A 20122-nucleotide genomic window follows, 5' to 3' on the forward strand; every position below is an offset into this window, starting at 1 on the left:
TTACGGTGGTTACCTCGAGGTCGTCGCGTATCGTATTGTTCCTGGCTATCAACGACGCTTTGAGTATGGTACGAAGGTCCTCGATTGTACACTCTTTTGATCCATGGAACATTGGTTGGCGATAGATATGTCAGCCGCAGATGCGTAAGATGGCGTCCCACACTATCCTCCAACTCGTTGCCGTTGTGGATATGGTGAGGGTTTCATGGGCATTGGTTCTGTCGAACTGTTTATGGAAGTGGTCCAGTTGGTGATTGTACATTTTGTAGTTTGAATGATACCTATCTTCTAGTGTACAAAAATCTTATGGGAATGTAAAGTAATATTGTTGTCCTTTCCTGGTTTGTTCCCGTGACGTATTCCCCCCCCCCCCTCTTGGACTCCCTGCTGTTACATTCTCTTGAAAACCGTTTGTTTTTAAGCACTATATCCTATCTCGCCCACTTTGATGCTTTCCACCAAAGCGCTTAGGCCCTTCTCAGTACTATTGCAGTTTTCAAGAAAGGACCATAGAACCTTCATTTATTGGGGAGGGGATTTCATACCATAAGAGTCTTTAGTGCTGAACGTTTTGTAATGCCCCCAGTACATAAAGATTTTATGTAGGTACCTACATAGAGTTGAAAGAAACATGCAATCTTTCTTCTTCAAATGTAGAATCTTTAAATCTTGTTTGTAAAGTACAAAGGCTCATCTCCAGTCTTTTCTGTTATATCAAAATGATTTGACGAGCTCCCAGGCGTCTCTGGAAGGCCTTTACAGCTGGCTTCTGAACTTGTTAAGTTGTTAGGCGGTTTAGAGCTACTTCCTTACACTTTCCAAAGCTTGGTGAGCCTATAAACTTCTCGAAAGCGCCTAAAAGTCCCTACACTCACAACGTTCAAAAAAGAGACAGTTTACGATTAATATATATTTATTACGTATTCTAAAAATAAACAGTTCTTTCTTAATTATTTAAATTTTATACAAAAACAAAAATCATTATCTTCCAAATGGTCCATCAGAGCCGCCTAACTTCTGCTGCACAATTTTGCCGTATCCCCCCCTGCCCGAGTCAAAATCGGTACGATACTCATCACGGACCTACCGAAATAATGTAAGTACGGCGTAAATCTGCAAACAATCATACCTGTCCTCCAGTTTTTCCACGTCCGTACTGTCGACCCTCTATAAACCCGGCATCCCAATCCGTACGCACGATCCTATCATCTAATCGTGTACCGTTAATGTACCTCAGACAATTTTCGGCGTCGCTCCGATTATAATATTCGACAAAGCAGAATCCGCAAGGGGTTTTCTTGTATTTGTCAAGGCCCATAATGACCCGGCGAATGTCGCCGCAGCGCGAGAATAGCTCGTAGATTTGTTCTTCGGTGGTGTAGAATGAGAGGTTGCCGACATACAGAGTTGTCGAAAGTCGTAGCAGTTTGTCTTGTTCCGTTCGAGTACCCTGGAAAGTGTGACTTTATGTTGGATTAAACTCGAAGGGCGTACCTTAAAATGTTGGTCACGGTATGAGCTTAATTCTACAGAAGTTGAGGAGAATGTCGACATTGTAAACAAGCCTGAAAAAAACAAAGTATGGAGAAATTGTGAGGTTAGGATTCATTCATAGAATAGAAGGTCGTGCTAAGGATTAATTGGAGGTGTGTCATACAGGATATAGCATTAGTGACGCAACAGAAATTTTCGGCCTCTGCCAAAATCAAACTTGCGGTTACAAATATTGTAATTGTGGAGTTGTCGCAGCGTTCTCAAATTATTTTCGGGTGCGTTGGTGGTTTGAGTGGTGTAAAGGATGGACAATTCTAGTTGGTGTGCGTTTTTTCTACCTTTCCTTTTGTATAATAGGCAGCCAACAATACACGAAAGTATGCACATCACTGATAGGTGCAAGAGACACTCTTGTTCGACTGACTGTATCTCCGTGTCCTCATGTGTCACATTGTAGGTTATGTATCGCTTAATTTTTGTTTGATTTAAACTAATCGAAAGCAAGAAATTACCTTACCTCCGTGAAAACTTATAATCCATTTAATGGGTAAGTTGTCGAATGACTCAGACTCCGAAAAGCGTAGGAATAGACGATCACGTCATAGTAACAATAAACGAAGGTAAGAAAATCATGCTGTGTCGATTATAAACTAGTCCTCCTATCAATTCGGTTCTACCTAACGTAAGCCTTAATAGATCTAGCTCCTCTGAGTCCGGTAGCTCTCGAAGTAGATATAAGAGAAACGTTTCTAGAACGTCTAGCAGGGATCGATCGTACAGGTCAAGGTACGTGTCGTTTAACGAGGGAAAGTGTTTAATCTACGATTTACAGGCGGTCTAGGAGTGGTTCGCGCTATAAAAGTTACAAATCCAAGCTAAAGCATCGAGACAGCCGGCGATCACGTTCGAGAGGTCGTCACAGACGATCCAAATCCAAGGATTATATTCGGGAGTACGTCAGCAAGAAACGAAGTTCGAGCTCGTCGAGTTCCACATCAAACTCCGTTTCGAGCAGTGATGCCAAGAAGAATTCCAAAGGTAATGTCAAGCTGAAGATCGACGAGAAGCAGGATTTCGATATACCGCCCATGGATCGCGAGGTTTTAGATGCGATTAACACGGATTCATTCGAACAGAAGTCGTTTTCGTCCAAGAAGAAGCTGCCGAACACTATTGTCATCGATTTGAAGAAGCAAACCATTACTGTACCCGAATTAGAGCCGGTCGAACCAGATAGTATTTTTCACCATAATGTAAGATCCGACGGTGTCTAGTCGACTACTAATAAGTCGATTTTTAGCTGTTCCTTAGTGAGGAAGCTCGTACGGAGAAGTGGGTTAAAGAGTTATATGTATATCGCCAGAAGGCTTTACAGCAAGGTGTCAAAAGCGGTTTGTGATAAAAGACAATGAAATACTTTATAATTCCGATTATTTTAAGTCTCTTTCTATACAATTTTTTTAAAGTAAACCTGCCCACGATTTGTGAGACCGATTTCGATTACATTAGTCTACAGTCAAATTCATTTGTAGAGCTCTTTTCTAATTACTTTAGTGTAAAATATGTTTTTTACGGGTCATTTAATAATCAAAAGGTGGTGGTTAAAAAACTCCGAGGTGATTTAAGCAGTGATCTTTACAGTGAAACGAACACTAACTTTCAAATTTGCCCCCCAAGTTTGCTTGCAGACTTCCTCGGTTTAATCTCCATGGAAAATTCGACAATGGCAATGTATTGGCACAGCATTTTGCGAGTCAATGCCGAACCTCTACTTCTACAGGTGCTCAAGGCCGAACACGCTTGGCCAGTTCCTCGATATTTCGGCATGTATGGCCGGTGTCTTGTTGAGTCGCATTGTGGGGTCGCGTTAAATGCGTTTAAAAATGCAGATTGGCATGTACGTGCCGAATTGACTCTGCAACTATTAAACGCAGCAAAACGCTTCACCGGTCGACACCCCAATTTTAGGTTTTATCTCACCGATGTCTCGCCGGATAACATTGCTGTGAGCGACAATTTACAAGTCACGTTTGTTGATCTAGAAAACGTCATCGTTACCGGCAAACACAATGCAAGTATGTGAATGAAATTTGTTTCCGACTTAGTTTTGATTTGTAGATTTAAATCTGCACATCTCCGAGCGGTTTGACGATGCCGACGGTTTCGCATTTTCTGAAAGTGCAATATGCAACAGTTCAATAAGCGATCATAATTATTACGCCATTTGCAAGGTAATTAGAGACATTTTCAGGTGTCACATTTAATCGATTCACTTGTAGTTGCTTCTCTCAGACAGAGCTCCTTGGCCCATGATGGAAGGTGGTTTGTTACATACTCCACCAACGAATGTTGTCGATATATACTCTCACCTAATTGCACTCATTCACTCTTGCAGTCATGATGTAAATTGTTTTGATGCTGTCGAAAAGATCATTGTAATTTTACAAAATTTGGCAAATGTAAATAAATAATTCTTTTGAAATGATCCAAATTACAGTAGAAACGAGACACAAGGTATGTCTACTTTCCCGAAACTTGGAGGTTGAGTGGTGCTCCTTGGATCAAAGTGGCGGTTTCCGGCTTCTGAACTTAAATTCCTAATAGCTATGATGGTAACTCAATTCTTCTGGGGGGGATATATCCCCTTAATCCCCCCCCCCCCGTAAATACGCCACTGCTTCGTAAATCACCTTCTAGTCTCCCGAACAGCTCCAAAAATATTAAGGGATACCGCGTCAGATTAAAGTAAGGTGGGTTGACTACGTGTTGAAAGGTTTGCATTTCAACAATCTCACGATTTTAGCGTGGCGAGAGGGAGCGTTACAACCTTGAGATTCTCGACGCCGTTGGATTGAGTTCAAGACTAACGGAAGTAACATAATCCGCCAATTTCCACACGCCAAAGTGGAACAATGCGTCCATAAAGTCCAGTGCGTTCAGCAGTTGAAGCATATACCTATATGTCGTTGGCTGAGATCATAGGCGCTCGTGTACGTCAAATTATACGTGCCACTCTGTCTAACGTGCTCAAATAAATCCCATTTTATACCTTTCTTAATTACAGTTTCCCCCACCATGCAAACCGTAAGATTAACATATGTAAGTACCGCCAATATCAGAGACGCGTGGGGCATATACACTATCAATATCTGACGAGCTGGAATATTTTCATGTGACTTTTTTTTGCACATTATTAAAAAAAATAAAAGCGTCCCCCACCGGTGGAGGGATGTACATAATATAACCAGAGACCAAGTTAACTGTGCCAGTAAAAAAAATACAAATTATAGTAAAACTAGCATGGCCTCAGTGACTCAACATTAGACTTATGGTCTAAAAAAATCTGGAAAGGTGGGAGGATCTTAAGGAAAAAGACTCTAGTAAATCATATTGGAAGGTTCCAGAACGTTCTGGAAAAATGTGGAAGTTCTGAAGTCGGCTAAACGCTTTCCACAAAAGTAGGTATTGGGGCCCTTGTGCGTGTGGGAAAATTTTGGGGGCCGTATTAACTTGTATGCCGCCTGTCGTCTAATTTCGGCAGTTGGTCCGGGTCAAATTTACGCCAATTCCATGAATCAAATCACTAAAGGTCGTCGTGGTTGTTGTCTAAACTAAAAATCCTCTGAAGGTCATCATGGTTGTTGTCTAATAATAATAATAATAATAGTTTATTGTCCTACAGAAAAAAGAATCCATTTACAGGACAATAACAAACAAACAAACAAAATAAATCTTTACACAAATGTACCTTGAAATAACAAAGAAAAAGAAAACCTAATAAATCCTAACTGAATATAAAATCACTAAACTCAAACTTAATCCAATAGCGCTAAGATATCATTTTGGGAATGGAAATTTATATCTGCCAACCTAGGTAATTTATTAAACAACTTAACAGAGTGAGATTTAAACAGCAAATTGGTGTTAGGTGTAAAAGAGGTGTCTAAACTAACAGGTCTCTTCATCAGAAACAAATCTGTTGAGACAGGTCTGTTTCTGATCAGAGAAACAGGTCTGTTAATCAGAAGCAACTCGGATAATCAGAACAGGCCTGTTCATCAGAAACATCTGTTTCTTATGATCAGATCCGCTCTGGAGCTAAGGGAATATATCCGATCACGAAAAGGGGTCAAGAAGGAGGACTATGTTTGGTAGAAATTAATTCGTTTCGTTGAGACTTTTCATTAGAGTACCATGAAGGAACCCCCCCCCCCCATCCAACCTCCTCTTTTGATAAGGAGTCAGAAAGAAGGACAGTAGGTAAAAACGGAGACCTTTAATTAGAATACCATGAAAGATAAAATTAATTCCTCCCCTTCTCAGGCCCCGTCACCCACTGATCTCGAAAGAGTCGCGCGGGAAGGTTATACTTTGTACATACCAATTCATTATTTCGACGAGACCTTTCACTAGAATACCATGAAGGGTAGAACGTGTGTTTCCCTCTCCCCCAATTTTTTTAATTTTCAAAAAAGGTGCTGAAAATTATTTAGTTTACGAGATATAGGAGCGAAAAACTGAAAAAAGTCCGAACATTTTAGGGTTTTTAGCTCCCTTCCAAGAACTTAGGATACACACTTTAGGACACCCCTCTATTTTTCATTATATCGACTGGACTATTGGTTCTTTTCATTTTTCAGGATTTTATAGATCATTTTTAAATCATTCTAGGTTTTCCACAGCTCGTAAGACCTTTTCAAAACTTTTTAGAGTTTTTTCAAAATGTAGATAAGAAGCAAGCCGCTAGATTATTTTTATTCATTGCATTGACCAGCACAAAAATACACGAACAAAGATTTTTGTACAGTTTGAGTGGTTCCACCCTGTATATACAACTTATGACGGCGTACATTTTTTCAAAAATCACGCGACCTTGTCGAATGCGAATGCTTTTATCGGTCATATTAAGTTTAACTGTCACGAAAAGAGCATCGTATAGTTTAAATTTTATTGCTTTCTTGTTTATTTAATGCAGGTACATTTTACATTTTTTTATAATTATCAACTTTGGTTTTGAACTTCAATTGCCGGATCAAGTCTCGTTAACTTTTAATATTGGACACCGTTATTATTTTTTAGTGTAAATGTTTAATTAAATTAGGTATTGAATTGCTTGTGAAAGGATAATCGCAGAGATGGGAATTTCTGTAACCAAAAAAACTTGCAATGCTATCCAACTGACATTGATCTCGAAAACTCATCTGTATGCTGCAGTTCCTCGCACGAGGGGGCAGTTCTACGTCCGAGGGGGTGGGATTTACTGATATCGCTACACTACGACCAAGGGCTTTCGCTAAACAACTCTAAGGCAAAATAGAAAGGGGCAAGAGTTGCAGGACGAACGTGGCGGAGAGCGTTTGGTGAAGAAATATTAAATCACCACCGCGAGTTGGAACCCATATTCCGCATTACTTTTAGGTGATTTTTTAGGGTTCCGGTTCTGGGACTTCGAATGTTCTACGGGACACTACTGGGTCTTGTTCAAAAGGTTTTCCGGAGCCGGCCAGTTCGATTTCTGCATTTATTTTAGCTCGGGACTACGAGAAAGTGATTGGAATCACTATGGGTCACTTGCACCATTCCCTTCGGGCGGCTCTCGAGTTGGGTTCGCTTTAGCTCAAAAGGGCTCATGGCATTCCGGCAGATTTAAGGGTCACAAGGTATTTTTGTTAATGTTTCATGTAGTAATCCAGTTTGGATCACCCTATATACATCTAATTGCATGACCATCCTATATGTTTGAAGTTTCAGTTGTGCCAACCGCATGCTTTTCGAAAATTAAAATACAAATTCCCTGCCGCATGAGCATCTGTCAAATCTGTTCAGGGTGGGAGAGTTGTTGTGAATTAAATGGTGTCTGGTCTTCTATCTGCTTTACCTATGAATTTAAGAAGAATATGTCCAGCTTGAAACTTGGTACGCTGCTAAAACTATAACTTGCTCACTGTATTCGATTACAACCGGTCGGAAAATGCGAGATGCATTTTAAGGCGGAAAATACCTACGCTGCTCTCTTCCTTTTCTTCTAAATCTAAAATTATAAATCTTTTGTGTTATTTGTATTGAAATGTGTCAAAATAGATGCTTTTTACGTACTGCTTGCTATTGTAATGTTTCTAGTCGGATAGAGCCTCAATTGAAGTGGCATCGTGTTGTAGCATAGAGCATGAGTGTGGGCCATAGCTAGATAGTCGTGCTTGCGGTCATGTTGGAGACGAGATCGATGCGCGGCACACCGGATCCACCTTCGTGGCAAGCCAAAAGCAACTACGGTGTCAGGCCGCCACCGCATCATATGGCAACCCCTAACATGAGACATGGTATGTCACAACTTCTTTTCAGTCAATTTAAGTAACGTAACTCAATTAATGTTTTTGTCATTTCGATGTAGTCAGTAAATTGAAATAGTCGGTGTGGCGTAGACGGTGAAAACGGTCAACTTTAAGGGAATTAATCGAGTTTTAAATGCAGGCAAAACGAACCAGGACGATGTTTGTTATGTTGTTGCGAAGTACGATTATGCGGCACAAGGAACCCAAGAGCTTGACCTACGAAAAAATGAACGATATTTACTCCTCGACGACTCCAAGCACTGGTGGAGGGTGCAAAATTCGCGAAATCTCTCCGGATACGTGCCGAGTAATTACGTTAAGAAGGAGAAACCGTCACTGTTCGACAGCATTAAGAAGAAGGTGCGTTTGTCGAGTGTGAAACTGTGTCATCCGTTTGTTTCGTTTAGGTAAAGAAAGGTTCGGGGTCGAAGACGTTACCGTCGAACAATTCCCCTTCGCGTGCGGTCGAGTCGCCCAACATGACTAGGAGGTTGCCCGCAGATCCTTCGGAGGCGATCGGAGTCGCCGTCGTCAAATATAACTACCAAGCTCAGCAGCCGGACGAACTTTCGCTGGTTAAAGGCTCGCGAATACTCATACTCGAGAAGAGCAATGACGGTAGGTTTAGTTGTGGCCTTTTAGTCTGGGAGGCAGCAACGGAAATTGTGTTTATTTGTACAAAGCTAATATCTGGATTATTGTTAATATCAGTGGTAGGCCCTGTAGCATGACTCCCCCACTTCTTTAGGAGGTTTTTGGGGAAATTTTGGGGGGAGCATCTTGTAGTATTCGGGAATTGACCTGTATGCCTCACAGTATTTTCTGATTTGATTTAAATCACATTTTTTAATTTAATTTTTTTTTTACGTCAAATTTAAATTTTATTTAAACAAATGAAAAATTAAAAATTTCTAAAGATCAAACATTCATAATAAATAATAAATTTCTTAATTATTTAATTAATAACGTTTCGTTTATTCACAAAGTTGGCTATCATTTGTTTGCTGATGATAGCAGGTTTGATGTCATAATGAGTTTGGAATATTATACCAAAAACCACGGTCTCGGTATGTAGCACCTCTATCCTGGGGGGGGGCAAGAAAAAAGTGGGGAAAATAGCACATTTAAAGTTTTTGGAAATTTGAAAAAAATTCAAGAAACTAAAAAGAAAATTGGATGAAGATTTTCAAATTATTCTAAAGAGTTCTAACGAGGTAATGAGATGATTGTCCTAACATCTGTACAAAGACTCTACTAGAAGACATTTGGCAAAATTCCATGCAAATATTAAGGGTGTGCTCGCATTTCCCACAACGTTTCTTGTTATCACCAGACATACTTTTGTTCTCGTTCGCTTTGAGCCCGATATGTGTAAATTTCCCTATGTCTAACCTCATTTTTTTAAATGGAACACTGTATATTTTAGTCTAAAAAGATAACTCTCTTATAGATAGATTTGTGATTAAAAAAAGGGAGTAAAAGATTCAAACGATTTAAAAAAAATACGAAAAAATTGTTAAGATTTTTGAATTTTTTTTAAATCTTTTAAACCAGTTTTAATAATCAATTTTTTTAAATGTTTAGTGATATTTGTGAAGAGAGAATTTAATATCTTTCTTTTAAGTTAAAATATACAAGGTGTTTAAATAAGTTGGGTCCGATGACTTTTTTACCTAACACTGTATACTTGTTTTGAAAACGTCAGTTTATTAAACAATCATTATAAAAGTTGTTTTGTAATAAATACTTTCTGTATCTTTTTTAACTCTCGTTTTCAAAATAAGTATAGTGAGCCAGGTAAAAAAGTTATTGGATCTAACCTTCTTTTTTTTAATGGAGCACCCTGTATATTTTAATCTAGAAAGATAAATATTCTCATTTCAAAAATATAGCACACCAGGCATGACATTAGAAAAGAAATTGAAAAAAGACTTGAAAAAAAGATTCAAGGGATTTAAAAAAACAGAAAAAAATGCTTTTGAAAATTAGAGAATCTTTTTTGAATCATTCTCCCCCCGTAGGTTGGTGGCGAGGTCAGAGCGGCAACGCGGTCGGCTGGTTTCCGTCGAACTATACTCAAGAGGAAGGCGACGGCGACGATACCCTCCACACGTACGCGATGGCCGAAAACGTATTAGATATTGTAGTAGCTTTATACTCATTTTCGTCAACGAACGACCAAGAGCTCTCCTTCGAGAAGGGAGATCGGTTAGAAATTTTAGATAGACCGCCTTCCGATCCGGAATGGTAAGTGCATAATCTTATACTATGTAAACAGTAACATTTGACTGGGGGAGGGTGGGAAAACACAATTCCTGCAGTTGGTAACACTGCTTGAATTAGGTACTTACAGTTTCTTATGTTTTTATCTGCCGTCCAGATGAGAATCTAGACATATTTTATGTCATGCACGTGATACAGCTGTTTCAATTGAATAATAAATAATAGTTTGTTGTTTTACTGATTTGTACAGGTTTTTTGTATTTTACAGTAGGTCCTGCAACAAGGCGTCGGTCTTTCCTAAAAATATAAAAAAACCATGGATGGTGTTCCATTTTTAGAGTGTAAATGCGTAATTGACTTTTTAAACAGAACACCCTGTATATATTTAGTTTTTTCATGTACATCGAAACGTATTCGCTGTTTGATTTGTTGTCTTATATAGTTTTTCGCACATGCAAGCCTCACTTTGATAAAAATTAATTTGAGCAATCATGTTAACGGAGTAAAGGGCAACAATTTGATCATGAGAAAGGTGGATCGTGATACAAGGGTGTTCGCCCTTTCACAAAAAGGTGGTTAAATTCTCAAGAGCCAAAAGCAGAAAATCTTAATGGCCACATAGAAAAAATAAACGAACGTTTCAATACTGATCTGAAAAACGATTACATCTTGCTTAATATCTGTTAACTTATCATCGAAATAGTACATTTCCTACTGGACCCACCTTTCATCATTTGAAAAAACATTGGCTAGACGTTGCCTAGTAAAAAAACAGTCGCAGGTAGCCGCCCACTGCAAAACTTATGCCTATCTCTTCGCATGTGCTAGATAGAGACGAATGTATAATAGCATAATTTGTGCACACCTCACAGGCGACCAGTTTTGCAGTGGGCGGCTACCTGCGATGATAGACGTGACTATTTTTATACTAGAAGAGCAATAGCATAAGTTTGTGTACTCGTGTGAAAGTAGAAAAGCGGTATAAAATTGACATTTTGCATTTACTCATTTAGCAAAGGTATCAAAGAAAAGACCGTTTTTAAGATCTGGAGGACCATAGATCCGTTTGAGGGGGGGGGCTCCAATCCGATGTGTCAGGACCTCCCAATTTAAAAAATGAATTCTGCCAAATGAACTTTACAGCAATAAGAAGCACTATATTATGTGTTATTATATTTCAGACAGCGGAGGGGTGGGGGTGCTATGCTGACATTTTCTAATTTTATTCTTACTACTACCAAAGATACATCACCAATTTTTGAATTCTTTAGGATCGACCTGGAAACCTAATCAGAGTTTATGAATTTACGTCAAAAATGGTTGCGAATACGTATTTTACTCGCCATCCAGATCTCTAAGGCAAAAATCCTATTCTTTACAAGAAAATTTATTTATATTTGTCAACTCCGAACTTGAAAGAGCTATTGATCTAAGGTACCAGAGGAAATATTTGGATAATTTTTTGGTAAAAGTTTCTCGTTCAGTCTAAAAAGTTTCTGGTCTAAAAAAACCGCAGCGACTTCTTGTAATTATATCTGCTGTAGCGTTTATATCAAGGCAGTGACGAAGAAACGCCGAAGCAAAGACGACAATGCGCGACGCCGTGCGGCCTATCCTACACGAATCCCCGTCGGAAAACTTACACGTCTAGATATTGTATGGTTGGTTGCCTAAATGGCAGTAAGTTTCCTATTATCATTACTTTGGTCGGTGGTCGTACGTATTTATCCATTTTAATAATACTAAATTAATAAATATTTCAGTCAAATTAATGTTCATCCGTCTGTAAGTGTGTCCCATTTTGGTTGAGGCTACAGTGTATCTCAGCTGTTTTTAATGATAGAGACTTAAGGTTTTCGCGACCCTCTGCCATTTTTTTGTGAAACGTTCAATACCACAAACAGAAACAATAAAGAATAAATGTAAAAATTGTTTATTTTAGATATTTTTACTTAGAATCCAGTGGCGTAGTTCAAAAATTTTTGGACAAGCATTTCTGAGATTCGGCCCAATGTGGTATTTTTTACATGGAACACCCTATATATCTAAAAGTCAATTTTTTGTATTCGTTTTTCTGATTACATTGATATATTACAACTTATGTATTTTTATATTTTTCAAAATTTTGAAATGGCATGTTTTTACTGTCAGCCATTTTTATTGTTCGCATCGGCTGCCATTTTTATTTATACTACTTTAGTATTTACCGTATGAATTAGGAAAACTACAGGAAAACCTAATTCGGAGTAGCCCACTGATCTAAGGAAATTCCCATCTTTGTCACAGATGAAAAATTCTTACCTCAGTCCAGGTTCGAAAACCCGATCTCCGGTTTTATTCTCGATTTATTCTATACCATTGAACTACAAAGTCGGCCATGGATACAATAAACAAAACAAAATCTTGATAAATCCATGGCCTACTATTTAAAAACTGTAAAAAATAAGGTTTTATGTTTGGTTCATGGCTAAAATTTAAAAAAAATATAGGGTGTTATACATCAATGCAATCGGGAAAGATAATACAAAAAATTACGTTAAGACATACCAGGTGTTGCATTTAAAAAATACTAACTTTTGGTCAAATTTCAGAAACGGTGGGTAAAACTTTTTACTACGCCACTGGATTCTAAGTAAAAATATCTAAAATAAACAGTTTCTCAAAATGTCAAACTTTCCGTCTTTACCCTGTATCTCAGAAACAAACGTAGTTAGAGATTCTGTTTGTGGTTTCACAAAAAAGTCTATATCTTGAAAATCAATTGAGACCTAGGCTGAGATACACTGCAATCTCAACCAAAATAGGATACACGTTACATAGCCAACGACCCCCACTTACGCCTGAGTGCCCCTACCGCCCACCTGGAATCCTCTAGCGCTCACTAGAGGGCGGTACTGGCCCCATTGGGACGGAACCTAACAAGCGGCTCGCGACAGTATAATTTTGGCTGTCACACACATGCATATAATGCATTGTTTATATTTCAGCCACTTCAGTAACCTTTTGCTACATAGTTATATGATTGGTAACAATTATATCTCCTTTTCTTAGTGCCAACAGACAATACTTTATCAGAAGTATCCAGAGAGTAGGTACTGGGTGACCCAATAAGACCGTTCGTCATATGACTTAGGGGTAAAAAAAATTATTAGGTAAATCTGTTATGAAGAATCGCTGGAAAATTATCAAGTTCTAAAAATGACCACCAGAGGGCGTAACTACCATCTTAAATTTTAAAATTGCATTTTCTTTAAATTTCACATAATAAACTAAATAATATTCTTTTTTCACATGTTTAAAGAGAACCAGTTTATCTATCACTTTCGAAAAAAACAAAGCTCAGTTATTTCAAAAACAAAGATGGCGTGGGGCGTTCAATTGTTCTGCAATAACATGCTTTAACTTCTTAACGGTTTGACCGATTTTAACAAATTTGGTATGGTTAAAAAGAGCATTCCTTGGCCAATGAGAATCAACCAAAATATAGTTAATTTAGTCTAATCCTTCTCCGCCAGGGGGCTAGCTTTGACACTATGACCCAAAATCCTAAAAAAATCAAATGAAATGGTTGATTCTCATTGCTCAAGGAATGCTCTTTTCAATTATACCAAATTTGTTACAATAGATCAAAGGGTAAGATTATTATTATTGCAAAAACCAAAGAGTACCCATCTTTGTAAAAACAATTGAACGCCCCACGCCATCTTTGTTTTTGAAATAACTGAGTTTTTGTTTTCACGAAAATGATAAACTGGTTGTCTTTAAAAATGTGAAAAAATGTTTTCGTTTATTATGAGTAATTTCAAGAAAACTCAATTTTAAAATTTAAGATGGCAGTTACGCCCTCTGTTGGTCATTTTTAGAACTTGAAAATATTTTCGTGCTATTCTTCATGAACAATTTACTCAATAATTTACATTAACATTTCACTAGAAGACTTATACCGTCGACAACTAAATTTAAGTCTATTAATATTTCAGGTACAAGGCGCGTAACGCTCAAGGCCAAATTGGACTCGTCCCCCGCAATTATCTCCAAGAGCTGTCCGAGTATCTGACGCAGCCGTACCAGGAACGGAGGCAGGAACGTACCGAATTAGTCGAGAGGCCGCCGCCGCAGCAGCAGCCGGACGGCATCGCGTCCGATCGGCCCCATCTCATCGGTAAACCGTGGTACTACGGCTGTATCACCCGGAATCAGTGCGACGGCGTCCTAAATCAGCACGGCCACGACGGTGACTTTCTCATTCGTGATAGCGAAACAAATGTGAGTCGCCGCCGCCCGATAAAGCCAATTTAACCGAACAGTTTTGCAGGTCGGCGACTACTCGGTGTCACTGAAGGCGCCCGGTCGTAATAAGCACTTCCGAGTGCACGTGGAGGGGGCGCTTTACTGCATAGGCCAACGAAAATTCCATACCCTCGACCAACTGGTCGATCACTACCAGAGAGCTCCTATTTATACGAATAAGCAAGGCGAAAAGCTTTACTTAGTACGGCCGCTTCCGAAGCCGAGTTAAGTAGGCGCACTGTATAAAAGATTAGTTATATTTCTGCTCCTGTATATCGAAATGAAAGAAAAAAAGTAATTTATGTGTTTCGTGTGCTCTTTTTCACTTTAATTACGACAGTAAGTGTACTGAATCTGGTCAGATTTGTTTTTTTTTTTGTTTGTTTTTCTTATATTTTTCTATTTTTATTACAAGGTACACGTAGATGGATGTGAACGATTTGTACTGAGGCAGTTTTTTGTATATATAGGTTTTCGAAAGGATCATAGCATCTACGAGTATAACTTTTGATGTATTTAGTGATAGTTTACGGCATGCTCATTTGAATTTTGTACAAATTTTCGTGAATTACCTATACGGCTTTATACTTTTTTTACGATAAAGCATGAGAGGCTTTGCTTTTAAGTGCGCTTTAGTGTCAATTTAATACGCTAAATCCAATTTAGACAAATATAGCCATATCAGTTTGTCACGTTTAGTTTCTGGACGGAAGTGATTTAGCCTAAAAAAAAATGAGTGATGAGGGTTGCCACTTGAGATCACTGCGAAGTGATTTTTTAAACGTAAATTTAAGTATTTGTGATAATGAGATTATTGTCACTGTACTTTTATTGCCTACAGTGTCCGTGCGAACAGATCCGTTTATGTAATCTCAGATCTTACATCACAGGTCAATAAAATTTTGATATTAGATTATCTATAACAATAGTTCGTAATTTAGTGGATCGCATATTAACTGTAAACATTCAACAGGACGATAAATTTAAGTCGAAGCAGAATTATTTATGTAGATCATAGTCATAGACATATTATTTTTCGCGCTTTGTGAACAATCTGTCCTTAAAAGTACGAAAATATGTGTATATTAATTAATAATACAGGAAGTTTGTGTGAAACTATTTCAATTTATTACTCAACTAATTATAAATAAAGTAATGAACAATCTTTGCCGTCATTCTACTTTTAGTAGGCATCGACTTCGTTATCTACAGTGTCCTGACGGAACATCTCCACCTCCGCCTGGCTATCAGCGTGTATCATCTTTTTCTCCCTTCCAGGCTGGAACAAATCTTGATTAGTGTTTTTAATGGAAACGAACCTCGTACCTTGGGATGCATCAAGACGAACGGAAGCTCGGCCGCCAACTCTCCACCGAGAGCTCCCAAGTAAAGTTTCACTTTAACGGCGTAGGACACGATGATTCCAAATGGATCTCGATCTTCGGGCGATGCCAACCTGAAACATAATTGTTAGATCAGATGGGAAGAGTTTTAATAACTGGAATGGGCCTGATATTTTCTTATAGAATGTGGCCTATAGAATCCATAATTTCAAACAGTTCCAAGATCGGGCTACTGGATCAAAAGTTACAGCCCTTTATTAATTGCATAAATTCAAATATAATTTCTAAAAAAGTTACGTAAGTGGCGACATCTCAACTAAACTTGTAAAACTATAAAATGAAGAAAGTGTATCGATTAAAAGGGAGATGGCGCACTTGTACTTATTGTAAAGTCACTGTATTGTATTTAAACTAACTATTCAAAAACCGGGGCATTAAACTACAATTGCTTTACAGATCTTGCAAGACTGCGTACATTTTGTACTGCCATTTAAGGAAAATTAAGTGCAACGAGGCTATATTAATCGCTTAAATTCAAATATAATTTCAAAAGAAGTTACGTAAGTGGCGACATCTCAACTAAACTTGTAAAACTATAAAATGTAAGAAAGTGTGTCGATTAACAAGGAGATGGCGCACTTGTACGAATTTTATTGTAACTAAGGCCAGTGGCAGACGAGCGTTTATTAAACGAATTTCACGACGTGAGTTATTTTAAACAGGTTGTTTTTGTCATAGTCACACCAGCGTTCAGTTGCAGCAAACTATCGACCTGGATGACGAGTTAGATGTTGCCATATTTTTGTATTTGTCTTTGAAACTAATTTAAAAAAACGCAAACGGTGGATGCATCCTATAAATAATGCAAAACTTTCACACCGGCTGCTTTTATACCCCGTCTCCTGCACCTTGTATGTTATTTTGATGAACTGCTGAGAAAAATAAAGGATTATTCAATAACCCGTCAAAACACCATTATGAGAACTGTCATTCCATCTGAAGAAAATGACCATAAAGATGGGAGTATAAAATCTTGTATCAGAACATAATGTGAGAGGATGATCAAAAATTAGGATAAATTATCAGTGAGGTTAGGTTAGAGTGCTAGTTAGGTTAGGTCAAATTGGTTTAGTCGCCTAAAATTTTGACAAACTTATTTGACCTAACCTAACTATCACTCTAAGCTAACCTCACTAACATTTTTTCCTAACCTTCAATCTCCTCGCACATTATATTCTCCTGATACAAGATTTCTGATCTAACCTAACTACCACGCTAACCTAACCTCACTAATATTTTTTCCTAACCTTCAATCTCCTCGCACATTATATTCTCCTGATACAAGATTTCTGATCTAACCTAACTACCACGCTAACCTAACCTCACTAACATTTTTTCCTAACCTTCAATCTCCTCGCACATTATATTCTCCTGATACAAGATTTCTGATCTAACCTAACTACCACGCTAACCTAACCTCACTAACATTTTTTCCTAACCTTCAATCTCCTCGCACATTATATTCTCCTGATACAAGATTTCTGATCTAACCTAACTACCACGCTAACCTAACCTCACTAATATTTTATTCTAACCTTCAATCTCCTCGCACATTATATTCTCCTGATACAAGATTTCTGATCTAACCTAACTACCACGCTAACCTAACCTCACTAATATTTTATTCTAACCTTCAATCTCCTCGCACATTATATTCTCCTGATACAAGATTTCTGATCTAACCTAACTACCACGCTAACCTAACCTCACTAACATTTTATTCTAACCTTCAATCTCCTCGCACATTATATTCTCCTGATACAAGATTTCTGATCTAACCTAACTACCACACTAACCTAACCTCACTAACATTTTATTCTTAACCTTCAATCTCCTCGCACATTATATTCTCCTGATACAAGATTTCTGATCTAACCTAACTACCACGCTAACCTAACCTCACTAATATTTTATTCTAACCTTCAATCTCCTCGCACATTATATTCTCCTGATACAAGATTTCTGATCTAACCTAACTACCACGCTAACCTAACCTCACTAATATTTTATTCTAACCTTCAATCTCCTCGCACATTATATTCTCCTGATACAAGATTTCTGATCTAACCTAACTACCACACTAACCTAACCTCACTAACATTTTTTCCTAACCTTCAATCTCCTCGCACATTATATTCTCCTGATACAAGATTTCTGATCTAACCTAACTACCACGCTAACCTAACCTCACTAATATTTTATTCTAACCTTCAATCTCTTCGCACATTATATTCTCCTGATACAAGATTTCTGATCTAACCTAACTACCACTGTAACCTAACCTCACTAAATCTTTAATCTAACTTTCAATCACCTCCTCGGACATTATATTCTCCTGATACAAGTTTTGTAAAGTTTCAGACGAAGTAAGGCGTTGAAATATTTCGGTGAGAGGTGGGCTATGGTACCTAAATGACAATAAGTTAACTTACAAAGTTGTCGAAGCAAGGTTCGTGTCCTGCCGTTTCAACTGTCCATCAAGTGCAATTCCACGACGTTCTTTATTGGAGGAAAGTAGAGGAATCAGGTAAATAATCTTTTGCAAGCTAGAGCCCGGTTGAATAGGGCAGCCCTCCCTAAAATTGGACTGTTTGAAACGACGCGCGTTGAGGAGATGACTTACTGAGTTTCTATGGAGGCAACACTTGTGCGATACTGCCCATTTTGGAAAAGAACAACATCGACACCCTGCTGCACCATCGCCTTGATTTTCTTCACCACCTTGTTGCTGTTATTGCGAATGCAGACGTTCACGGCGATTTTTTCGCCATGATGGTAGAGCTGAAACATAATCTGGTTTTGGAGGAGTTCTCCGAAAGAACACGAGGCAAATACCTGCTTATCCAAAGTTACCTCCAACTCGAGATCACCAGGGCTGAGCATAAAGTCCTTGCGGACGACGGTGCAGGGTTGGCGCCCTTGCTTGGAAGGCGCGTATTGCACTTTGCGTACACCCAAGGCAATGGTGCTCCTCTTATGGGTACGATCAACTTCGCTTTCACCCGCGAATATTTTCACGAAATACGTCACTCCGCAAGGCTGCCCGTCCTCGTCGGATCCCTGCTGAATGGTCACAGAAGCAGGGGCGCTAGTAGGCAAAACGAAGGTGAACGGGTACGAATTGGGACCCATTTTTCTAATAAGCCGATCCTGCAATTTGGACGTGTTCTGCTTCTCGGGTGGAGGATAAACCTGCACGGAACCCAAACATAGCTCCTTTTGGAAATTTAAACCCATCATTTCGTCCTCTTCGCGACCGTACCGGAAACTGCATATGATCTGCGCGAAAATTCTGCGATCCTTGTAATCCTCCTCGATAACGATGACACCCTCTAAAACCAGACACTTACAGAAACGGTGGACGCCGGCAAAGGGTAGTACCTATCGGTTCGACGCCTACGACATGATCGACGAAATCTCGCTTCGCCATGTACAGGGAGATTTTCCCGTTGGGCGAACATTTTTTAAACACGCGAAAATTGAACACCATTTTTTATAAAGTTGGGGGTAAAATGCGGCACTGCGTAGTCGCGAAGGTTTCTTTTATACTCGATGAACTTTTGCGGGTTCCTAATCCAGTTAAATTGTATCATTTTCTACAGTCATAATCTTATTAATGCTTTTTCTGGAAATGAACTTGACATTTTGACGAAAAGTTATTGTATAGCCTCGTGCTAAGGGTAGGAGAGATTAAAAAAGAGCTATTTATGTAACAAATAAATAGTTTGGTTACTTTCTGAAAGACTTTTTATTTCGTCTGTGGACGTACCATTTGGTCCTTCGAGCTTTACTAAATCGCGCGTGGTTTCAATAATCATCATGGCAGAGAGAAAAAGACATAGTGAAAGGATATGATCCTCGCGTCGACTTGGAAGGAGGACAAGGACTAAGGAATTGATTTGGACCAAGCACAGGACTGTGAACGGAAATTTACACTTGCCTCTTTTTGCTTTTGACTGAGAGGTTTAATCGAATAAGTACGAATCGTTTTGGATTCTACGCACCAAAATTAATTGGAAAAAGTTTTTTCACGAGAAATTTTGGTGCAGTCGATTTTTGGTAAAAAAGGAAGGTTATACACTGCCTTTTTTTGGCTCGAAGAAAAAAATTGTCTCAGATCGACCGGAAAAAACTATTTTCTTATTCAATGTGGCCTGTAGAATCCATAATTTCAAACAGTTCCAAGATTGGGATACTGGATCAAAAGTTAGAGCCCTTTGAATTTTTTGTCGAAATTGGTTTCTAGGCTATAACTTTTGATTGAGAAGTCTGATCGAAAAAGTACGAATTGATTTGGATTCTACGCACCCAAATTAATCAGAAAAAGTGAAAAATATTTTCTTATAGAACGTGGCCTGTAGAATCCATAATTTCAAACAG

At 38.5% G+C, this 20122-nt stretch overlaps 4 protein-coding genes across 8 annotated transcripts; 2 read left to right on the plus strand and 2 right to left on the minus strand.

Moving 5' to 3' along the window:
• Nucleotides 1-895: 895 nt before the first annotated feature.
• Nucleotides 896-1648, minus strand: LOC116171480 (nuclear cap-binding protein subunit 2). The gene is made up of 3 exons (XM_031488345.1): nucleotides 1495-1648; nucleotides 1130-1450; nucleotides 896-1083 (listed from the first exon to the last, which is right to left on the minus strand). The coding sequence occupies exons 1-3, from the start codon at nucleotides 1552-1554 to the stop codon at nucleotides 982-984; spliced, it is 483 nt and encodes a 160-aa protein (XP_031344205.1). The 5' UTR covers nucleotides 1555-1648; the 3' UTR covers nucleotides 896-981.
• Nucleotides 1649-1910: 262 nt separating this feature from the next.
• Nucleotides 1911-4548, plus strand: LOC116171479 (divergent protein kinase domain 2A). Of its 4 annotated transcripts, XR_004145454.1 has the most exons (6): nucleotides 2606-2747; nucleotides 2795-3569; nucleotides 3613-3725; nucleotides 3774-3929; nucleotides 3992-4244; nucleotides 4298-4548. XR_004145454.1 is itself a non-coding variant. In XM_031488344.1 (4 exons), the coding sequence occupies exons 1-4, from the start codon at nucleotides 2038-2040 to the stop codon at nucleotides 2891-2893; spliced, it is 687 nt and encodes a 228-aa protein (XP_031344204.1). In that variant the 5' UTR covers nucleotides 1911-2037; the 3' UTR covers nucleotides 2894-2988. The 4 variants fall into 4 exon arrangements, 2 of the variants coding, with proteins under 2 accessions (XP_031344204.1, XP_031344203.1); XM_031488344.1 differs by lacking the exons at nucleotides 3613-3725; nucleotides 3774-3929; nucleotides 3992-4244; nucleotides 4298-4548 and adding exons at nucleotides 1911-2114; nucleotides 2191-2280 and having other exon boundaries at nucleotides 2327-2747; nucleotides 2795-2988; XR_004145455.1 differs by lacking the exons at nucleotides 3992-4244; nucleotides 4298-4548 and having other exon boundaries at nucleotides 2795-3565; nucleotides 3774-3793.
• Nucleotides 4549-7275: 2727 nt separating this feature from the next.
• Nucleotides 7276-15504, plus strand: LOC116171038 (cytoplasmic protein NCK1). Of its 2 annotated transcripts, none has more exons than XM_031487682.1 (7): nucleotides 7276-7410; nucleotides 7653-7814; nucleotides 7966-8186; nucleotides 8234-8444; nucleotides 9848-10073; nucleotides 14030-14315; nucleotides 14365-15504. In XM_031487682.1, the coding sequence occupies exons 2-7, from the start codon at nucleotides 7700-7702 to the stop codon at nucleotides 14566-14568; spliced, it is 1263 nt and encodes a 420-aa protein (XP_031343542.1). In that variant the 5' UTR covers nucleotides 7276-7410; nucleotides 7653-7699; the 3' UTR covers nucleotides 14569-15504. The 2 variants fall into 2 exon arrangements, with proteins under 2 accessions (XP_031343542.1, XP_031343543.1); XM_031487683.1 differs by having other exon boundaries at nucleotides 7293-7410; nucleotides 7615-7814.
• LOC116171039 (arrestin homolog) lies at nucleotides 15445-19255 on the minus strand. The gene is made up of 6 exons (XM_031487684.1): nucleotides 19124-19255; nucleotides 18578-19074; nucleotides 18366-18523; nucleotides 18175-18318; nucleotides 15666-15795; nucleotides 15445-15618 (listed from the first exon to the last, which is right to left on the minus strand). The coding sequence occupies exons 1-6, from the start codon at nucleotides 19230-19232 to the stop codon at nucleotides 15523-15525; spliced, it is 1134 nt and encodes a 377-aa protein (XP_031343544.1). The 5' UTR covers nucleotides 19233-19255; the 3' UTR covers nucleotides 15445-15522.
• Between the last annotated feature and the right edge of the window lie 867 nt (nucleotides 19256-20122).

Source organism: Photinus pyralis, unplaced genomic scaffold (genome assembly GCF_008802855.1).
Source record: "Photinus pyralis isolate 1611_PpyrPB1 unplaced genomic scaffold, Ppyr1.3 Ppyr1.4_LG5, whole genome shotgun sequence".
Classification (NCBI taxonomy): Eukaryota; Metazoa; Arthropoda; class Insecta; order Coleoptera; family Lampyridae; genus Photinus; species Photinus pyralis.

What these genes read in the sequence shown, in the direction of transcription:
- LOC116171480 (XM_031488345.1), bottom strand. Translation starts at nt 1,554, where the DNA reads ATGTCGACATTCTCCTCAACTTCTGTAGAATTAAGCTCATACCGTGAC. An exon ending in ACCGTGACCAACATTTTAAG is followed by an intron (nt 1,451 to 1,494) that starts GTACGCCCTTCG and finishes CACACTTTCCAG; the next exon opens with GGTACTCGAACGGAACAAGA. An exon ending in GTGGAAAAACTGGAGGACAG is followed by an intron (nt 1,084 to 1,129) that starts GTATGATTGTTT and finishes TTATTTCGGTAG; the next exon opens with GTCCGTGATGAGTATCGTAC.
- LOC116171479 (XM_031488343.1), top strand. Translation starts at nt 2,903, where the DNA reads ATGAAATACTTTATAATTCCGATTATTTTAAGTCTCTTTCTATACAAT. An exon ending in TACCGGCAAACACAATGCAA is followed by an intron (nt 3,570 to 3,612) that starts GTATGTGAATGA and finishes TTTGATTTGTAG; the next exon opens with ATTTAAATCTGCACATCTCC. An exon ending in ATTATTACGCCATTTGCAAG is followed by an intron (nt 3,726 to 3,773) that starts GTAATTAGAGAC and finishes ATTCACTTGTAG; the next exon opens with TTGCTTCTCTCAGACAGAGC.
- LOC116171039 (XM_031487684.1), bottom strand. Translation starts at nt 19,232, where the DNA reads ATGGTGTTCAATTTTCGCGTGTTTAAAAAATGTTCGCCCAACGGGAAA. An exon ending in CGTAGGCGTCGAACCGATAG is followed by an intron (nt 19,075 to 19,123) that starts GTACTACCCTTT and finishes GTCTGGTTTTAG; the next exon opens with AGGGTGTCATCGTTATCGAG. An exon ending in GTTGCCTCCATAGAAACTCA is followed by an intron (nt 18,319 to 18,365) that starts GTAAGTCATCTC and finishes GTCCAATTTTAG; the next exon opens with GGAGGGCTGCCCTATTCAAC.
- LOC116171038 (XM_031487682.1), top strand. Translation starts at nt 7,700, where the DNA reads ATGTTGGAGACGAGATCGATGCGCGGCACACCGGATCCACCTTCGTGG. An exon ending in AACCCCTAACATGAGACATG is followed by an intron (nt 7,815 to 7,965) that starts GTATGTCACAAC and finishes TTTTAAATGCAG; the next exon opens with GCAAAACGAACCAGGACGAT. An exon ending in TCGACAGCATTAAGAAGAAG is followed by an intron (nt 8,187 to 8,233) that starts GTGCGTTTGTCG and finishes TGTTTCGTTTAG; the next exon opens with GTAAAGAAAGGTTCGGGGTC.